Here is a 7,195-nt window from a genome sequence, read left to right as displayed (position 1 = left end):
ACAAGTACAGATTTGTAGACACTGATCCACTGAAGTCAGGTATCGGGACTGCAGCAGAAGCAGCCCAGACTCCAGGCCAGCCACACAGCTGCTAATGCCAGACTATCCCAACTGTGGGAACACCTGCAGTCCACTTGGCTGTCCTGCAGGCACTGCGTTTACAAAGGTGGTGGCAGTAATGTAAATCCAAGGTGTGGACAGCCGCCGAGGATCAGCTCTGATTTCAGTCCCGCCTCCACTCTGTGGCCAATCGCTGGTGCTTACACGTTCCCACACTCCCAGAGGTCCGAGAAAGAGGCTGGTATGGTGGGCCCTCCCCTTCCCAACATTGAATGAAACTGGTCCAGACCTCCAGCACCACCCTGCATGGGAAACACTAAATGGACATTCTGGGCGACTTGTTACTTGGCAAGAGCTAACAGAGACAACCATGAAAGTCAGGACTTTGAGTTGGGGGAAAACATCTGGAAAGGGGAGGTGTTTCCTCAAACTGAAAAAAAGACTGGGGTCCACTCTAAAAATCACCTTCCACAGGTCTGTCAGGGGAGAGGTGCTTCCTTCTAAAACAACTTTCCCTGCCCTGGAGTTCTCTGCTCATTTTTCTCTAATTTTGGAAGCACTGTTTCAGTCCTAGGGATCCACATTTATTCTTTTATAAATTTATTTATTTATTTACTTATGGCTGTATGGGGTCTTAATTGCTGCGTGCGGGCTTTCTCTACTTGCGGCGAGCAGGGGCTACTCTTCATTGTGGTGCGTGGGCTTCTCATTGGGGTGGCTTCTCTTGTTGCAGAGCACGGGCTCTAGGTGCACAGGCTTCAGTAGTTGTGGCTCACGGGCTCTAGAGCGCAGGCTCAGTAGCGGTGGTGCATGGGCTTAGTGGCTCTGCGGCATGTGGGGTCTTCCTGGACCAGGGCTCGAACCCATGTCCCCTACATTGGCAGGCGGATTCTTAACCACTGCACCACCAGGAAGTCCCCACATTTATTCTTAAGACCCTGCTCCCTGTTACCATGCCAACTGCACCAAAGGAACTGAACCTTTTATTTAAATGTGTGGACCAAATGTCTACTCAGTCATAAAATGATCAAAAGGCCGACCAGAGACCCACAGATATATCTTCGGGTCTACTTTCATGGGTCACAATTAGAATTTTGAACCAGGGAGGTGGTGGAGGTGAGTCTGATAGATGCGAGGTCCAGTCCTGACCCTGTGACATCCTTCCTGTGTGATCTCGGGCACCCCACGGAGCCTCCCAGAGCCTTGCTTTCCTCATTGGCAACGTGGGGATGGTAGGGTATCTACCCGCTAGTGCTGAGAGCCCGAGCACAAGGTATAAAAGGCTCAGCAGGGTGCCTGCCTATAGGAGGCCCTGGCAGCCCTCAGCCCTCATTCTTGGGCTGGTCCACCACGGTTTCTGCAGGACCACCACCGTCAACAGGCTCCTCCTCCTGGTCAGAGCTCAGGTGTTGAGTCAGGTGTGGCAACTGGGCAAAGGTGTCCCCCACCTTCTCATCAGCGTGTGTCCTCTGGTGTCGAATGAGGGCGGAGGAGAAGCCGAAGGCCTTGCCGCAGCCACTGCACTCGTACGGCTTCTCCCCGGTGTGCACGATGTGGTGCTGGATCAGGTAGGAGCGGTTGCTGAAGGCCTTGCCACACTCAGGGCACGCGTAGGGCCGCTCGCCGGTGTGTGTGCGCCGGTGCAGCGTCAGCGACGAGCCCTGGCTGAAGGCACGGCCGCAGTCCCTGCACCGGTAGGGCTTCTCTCCGGTGTGGACCTTCTGGTGCTCAATTAGGGAGGACACGTGGCTGAAGGTGGTGCCGCACTCCAGGCACTTGTAGGGCCGCACCCCCGTGTGCACGAGGTGGTGCTGCACCAGGTGCGAGCGGTTGCTGAAGGCGCGGCCGCAGTCCTGGCAGGCGTAGGGCTGCTCTCCAGTGTGCATGCGCCGGTGCTGGCTCAGGTGCGACACCTGCGTGAAGGCCTTGCTGCACTGCGCGCACGTGTACGGCTTCTCGCCCGTGTGGATGCGCCGGTGCTCGGCCAGCGAGGCGCTCTGGCTGAAGGGCGCACCGCACTTGGGGCACGTGTAGGGCTTCTCGCCCGTGTGCACGCGACGGTGCTGCGCCAGGTGTGTGATCTGCGTGAAGGCCTTGGCACACTGGCCACAGGCGTAGGGCCGCTCGGCAGTGTGTGTGCGCTGGTGGCGGATGAGCGCCGAGGAGAAGCGGAAGGCCTTGTCGCACTGTGCACACACGAATGGCTTCTCGCCCGTGTGGATGCGCTGGTGCTCCAGCAGGGAGGAGCGGTTGCGAAAGGTCTTGGCACACTGGCCACACGTGAAGGGCCGCTCGCCTGTGTGCACACGCCGGTGCTGCGCCAGGTGCGTGGGGCGCATGAAAGCCTTGCCACAGTCCGCACAGCTGTGTGGCCGCTGGCCCGTGTGTGTGCGCCGGTGCGCCGCCAGGTAGGAGCCCTGGCTAAAGGCCTTGCCGCACTCACCGCATGTGTAGGGCCGCTCGCCCGTGTGCGTCTGCCGGTGCAGCATCAGGTGCACGCTCTGGCTAAAGGCCTTGCTGCAGTCGGGGCAGGAGAACGGCTTCTCCCCTATGTGGGTTCTTTGGTGCAGGGTGAAGGCCGAGCAGTAGCTGAAGGCCTTTCCACAGTCCTGACACTTCCACGGCTTTCTGGTGCCACCACCTCGTTCCTCCTCCTCCTCTGCGCTGGCGTCTGTGTTCTTCTGGTTTGGGTTCTTTCTTGGTGCACCGCGCCTCTGGGGCCTACAGTCAGCCTGGGTAGTTGTGGGGCTCGATCTGGTCCTGGGAGTTCTGGTGCATTCATCATGCTCTGGGATGCAGTCCTCAGTGGGGTCTTCCTCGTGGACCTCCTGGTTCTCCCGGCCATCCCTGAAATGACCTTCGTGTTTCGGGGTTTCTTCCAACTCAGAGTCTTGCTGGACGGCAACCGTCAAGAGTCCTTCCATCCCGGCTTTGTGAGCTGCTGCCTCGATTTCACATCTTCGTTACTGGATGACAAAGAAAGAGAGGGAGGGAGGGAAAGAGGGAGGGAGGGAAGGGAGAGAAGGAAGAGGAGGAAAGAAGGAAAGAAAGAAAAAAAGAATGACAACAAAAAACCAAACAGGTTTGTCACCTGTCCCAGGCTGGAAAAGGATTAGTGCAGGGTCTGTCTACTGACAGTGTGGGTCACATCATGCTTTGTTGCGGGACCATCCTGTGCCTTGTAGGATGTTGAGCAGCGTCCCTGACCTCTACTCACTGGATGCCCCCAGGTGTGACAACCAAAACTGTTTCTAAACCCTGCTGTTATGGGTTCAATTGCGTCCATGCAAAAGATGTACTGAAGTCCTAATCCCTGGTGCCTGTGACTATGTGCACGTGTGGAGAGCAGTCAGTGACCTGCTTTGGGTTCAGCCCCCTGGGGTGGGTGGGCCAAGTGGGGGCCATCCTAGGGGTGATGAGTTTCTCCTGGTATCACCAGCAGCACACCCCTCCCTGAAAGACCCTGCTCCCGTGGGTCCAGAGGCCCTGTGTCCGTCTCCCCCCAGCCGCGACCAGCTTCCAGCTTGCTCCCTGCTGTGTGTAAAGTCACACTCACAGGCTGAGCCTGAGCCTCCCTCAGAAGGCTCTGAGCTCCCCTCATCCCCCTGGTGCTCCCCACCCCAACGCCAGCAAAGACGAGCTACAGGTGGCGACGAGCAGGTGTACAGGAAGGTGTACATGCACAGCAGGTAGAGGAAGCCAGTGAAAGTTTTCACAGGTGGGTGGGCCACATGTCTGGACCAGGAGGAGACATTTCATCTTAACTAGCACACAGAGCGCGACAGCTGTCAACACAGAGATCCTGATTTCCACTCTGAAATCAACACCGCTCCACCCTAGCCCAAGGCCCAGCAGCATCAGCATTGCCCAGGACAAGGCAGAGCTCAGGCCTCCCCCCAGGCCTGGTAACTTGGAATCTGCCTTCTGATAAGAGCCCCGGGTGTTTTGTGGGCACAGGAACATCTAAGAGGCACTGGTCCCGGCCACTCTGAAGCCAACTCGGGTGTATTATTATAGTGGCCAAAATAACCAGCACCTGTTGAACACAGACCTATGTGCCCATCACCCTTTAAGCTCTTTTATTCCTCAGTGAGGCTCCCAGAAGTGGCAATACCAGGACCCACACCTGGGCTGCCCAGCTCCAGAGCTTTTCCTCTTCCTCTCTCTCCCAATTAAAATCACTAATGGCAGGACTTCCCTGGTGGTCCAGTGGTTAAGACACCAAGATCCCAATGCAGGGGGCCCGATTCGATCCCTGGTTGGGGAACTAAGATCCCACATGCCGCAACTAAAGATCCCGCACGTCGCAACTAAGACCCTGAGCAGCCGAATAAATAAATACTTTTTAAAAAATCACTAATGGCTCCATAAATGCCACACTCCTCTCCATGGCCTGCACAGCATCTCCCTGACCTCAGCCTCTACAACACCCTCACCTGCTCTGGGCTTGCCCTGCTCCAGCCAGAGCCCTCCTCCCTGTTCCACAAACACTCCAGGCATGCTCCTGCCACAGGGCCTTTGCACTGGCCGTTCCACCTACCTGGAATGCTTGTCCCCCAGTGCAGGGCTCAATGAGCCAAGACTTGGAGGAAGTTATGGAGCGAGGATTCTGGGCCGTGAGCCCAGCAAGTGCAAAGGTCCTAAGGCAGGACCATGATGGAGGTGATGGAGGAACAGTTAAGGGGCTGGGCAGGGTTGGGGGGCACTGGAGAAGAGTGACCTAGGCGGAGAGCAGGGGAGATTAGATATGGCAGGGTGAGGGCCAGACCATGCAGGGTCTTCGTGCAGAGGTGAGAACTTTGCTGGTGGGACCCAAATGGGGCCAGTCCCAGTTCTGGTGCCACCCCCACAGGCAGCCCTCAGGCTTGAGTGGGGCCTGACTGGGTCCCCAGAGCAGGCAGTGGTACCCACCTCGTGGGTTTGGGAGCATCGGGTCCTGTCCATGTCACTCAGGCTGTGGCTCCTGCCGTGGCCACACATGCCTCAGTGGGTCCAGTCAGCATCTGTGAGGAAAAGAAACAGGGACCCCTGAAGGAAGATGCTGGGGCAGGCGCACGTGGGTGGGTGAAGCAAGAACGCAGGGTGTTTCCTCTATGTGCACGTGGGGAAGGTAAGTGGATTCAGGGTGGGGTACACCTGGGCCAGTCAGGTGCACAAGCAAGCAACCAAAAGGGAGACAGAGACATGCTCAGAGGCAGACACATGTCACATCACACACAGACACACACATGGAGTTGCATGCAACCACACGGGGGGGGGGGCTGTTATACCACCCCCTGCCTTGGCCCTCAGATGCCCTTACACAGTCACCCATATGCTGTGGCACAGTCCTTCCCATACACAAGGAGGCAGGCAGTCTCGCACACCCACTCAACTCCAAGCACGTCTGCGGTCACGCCTGCCCATGCACACATGGGTACACACACAACAAAGTCACACATGCCGCCCTGCTCAACGGGCACGCCTGGCCTGGGTCACTACCCACAGTGGCACCCCTAGTCACACACAGAGTCATGCGGTGGGCAGAGCTCCGCACATATCCAGAGCCGCAGGTTTGCAGGGTCTCCCCCACGCGCAAACACACACAGACACACACACACACACACACACACACACACGCAGCACCCCCACCCTCGCAGTGTCTCTCATCAATATCCTGTGCACAGCCCTCCACTCAGGCACACCCTGACCATCCAGCTCCATGCTGGCAGGCACACCCACCCAGCCACCCTACGCAGTTGCACAGCCAGGAAGTGTGGAATTATACACCTCACACCCACCTAGGAGAACAAGTTCCACACATGCCCAAAGTCACAGATAGGCAGAGGTCCCCAAATGCTCAAATTCACAGGCACAGGCCGCTAGGGTCAGGCACGTGCAAACATGTGGTGACACTTGGGGACGGACTCACATGAAGTCTCATGCACAGATGGGACAGGCGGGCCTACACGCACAGTGACACACATAGCTACACGCCCGCACCGGCACAAAGTTCTGGAGTGGCACGCAGGGCAGGCCTCACACGCACAGGAACACGCCGCTGGAGTCGGGATCATACCGTCACACACAGACACACAGGGGACAAGCGTACACACAATCGCGCATGCGCACCGCGGCGCCCTCGCCTCCAGGACCATCTCTGAAGGCCTTGGGCGGCTCCCGCCGAGCCTGGCGGGTTTGGGTCAGTTTCTCCACGGTCTCTGGCCTATCCGGCCCACGCGGAGCCCTGGTGACCCCTCGTTCGGCGGTGGCGCGGACGTGCGGGCCACACAGGTCAAGGTATCAGCCACCACAAACTAGCCCTAGCGCCAGGCCGGCCCGGACTGCGCGTGCGCACTGGGAGAGTTGCGGCTCGCTCGGGTCCGTCAAGAACTACAACTCCCAGAAGGTGCCGCGCTGCGCCTGCACAGTGACTCGGGCCCGCAGCGCCGGTGTACGGAAACTACAAGTCCCAGAAGGACGTGCGACCGCACACAGTGGGATGATGAATCTCAGCGGCTCCGGGAGCCCGAGGAGGGCAGGGCGGCTGGGGGCGGGGCTTGGGCGTGTCTACCCGAGCTCCGCTCACCACGACCTGGGCGCCCTGGTGGGCGGGGCCAGTAATATGGAGGCGGGACTCTTCTTCCTCAAGGAGGGGGTGGAGTCCACAGGTGAGGGTAAAAAAGACCCTTAGGATCAGAGAGGCTAAGTGAGTCACCCCAGGCCACACAGCACAGAAAGGGTTTGAGCTGGAGTTTGCAACCCACAGTTCACCCTTAAGCCATGGAAATCATTTGTCTCAAAGATATGATGTAATTCTAGACCAGAGGGAAAAAGGTGACAAATCCATTGACGTGGGCAAACGATTATAGTACAGAACTCGACATAAGAGTTACTATTGGCCTGCTGTTTTTTTGGGGTTTTTTTTCGGTACGCGGGCCTCTCACTGCTGCGGCCTCTCCCGTTGCGGAGCACAGGCTCCGGACGTGCAGGCTCAGCGGCCATGGCACACGGGCCCAGCCGCTCCGCGGCATGCGGGATCCTCCCAGACCAGGACACGAACCCGTGTCCCCTGCATCGGCAGGCGGACTCTCAACCGCTGCGCCACCAGGGAAGCCCTGGCCTGCTGTTTTTGTAAAGTGCTTCTCCATAGAGT

The 7,195-nt window shown here is 58.2% G+C and overlaps 1 protein-coding gene across 1 annotated transcript; it reads right to left on the bottom strand.

The window, feature by feature from the left end:
* Positions 1-936: 936 nt before the first annotated feature.
* ZNF835 (zinc finger protein 835) lies at positions 937-6,331 on the bottom strand. The gene is given in 4 exon segments (XM_027097308.1): positions 937-1,512; positions 1,515-3,026; positions 4,972-5,063; positions 6,172-6,331. Coding segments are annotated over 2 exon segments (1,527 nt in total). The 5' UTR covers positions 2,985-3,026; positions 4,972-5,063; positions 6,172-6,331; the 3' UTR covers positions 937-1,455.
* Between the last annotated feature and the right edge of the window lie 864 nt (positions 6,332-7,195).

This window comes from Aethalodelphis obliquidens, unplaced genomic scaffold (genome assembly GCF_003676395.1).
Source record: "Aethalodelphis obliquidens isolate GAN/ISIS:26980383/991018 unplaced genomic scaffold, ASM367639v1 scaffold113, whole genome shotgun sequence".
NCBI classification, from domain to species: domain Eukaryota; kingdom Metazoa; phylum Chordata; class Mammalia; order Artiodactyla; family Delphinidae; genus Aethalodelphis; species Aethalodelphis obliquidens.
The sequence above is the reverse complement of the archived record's forward strand: the minus strand, read 5'-3'. Positions and strand labels throughout refer to the sequence as shown.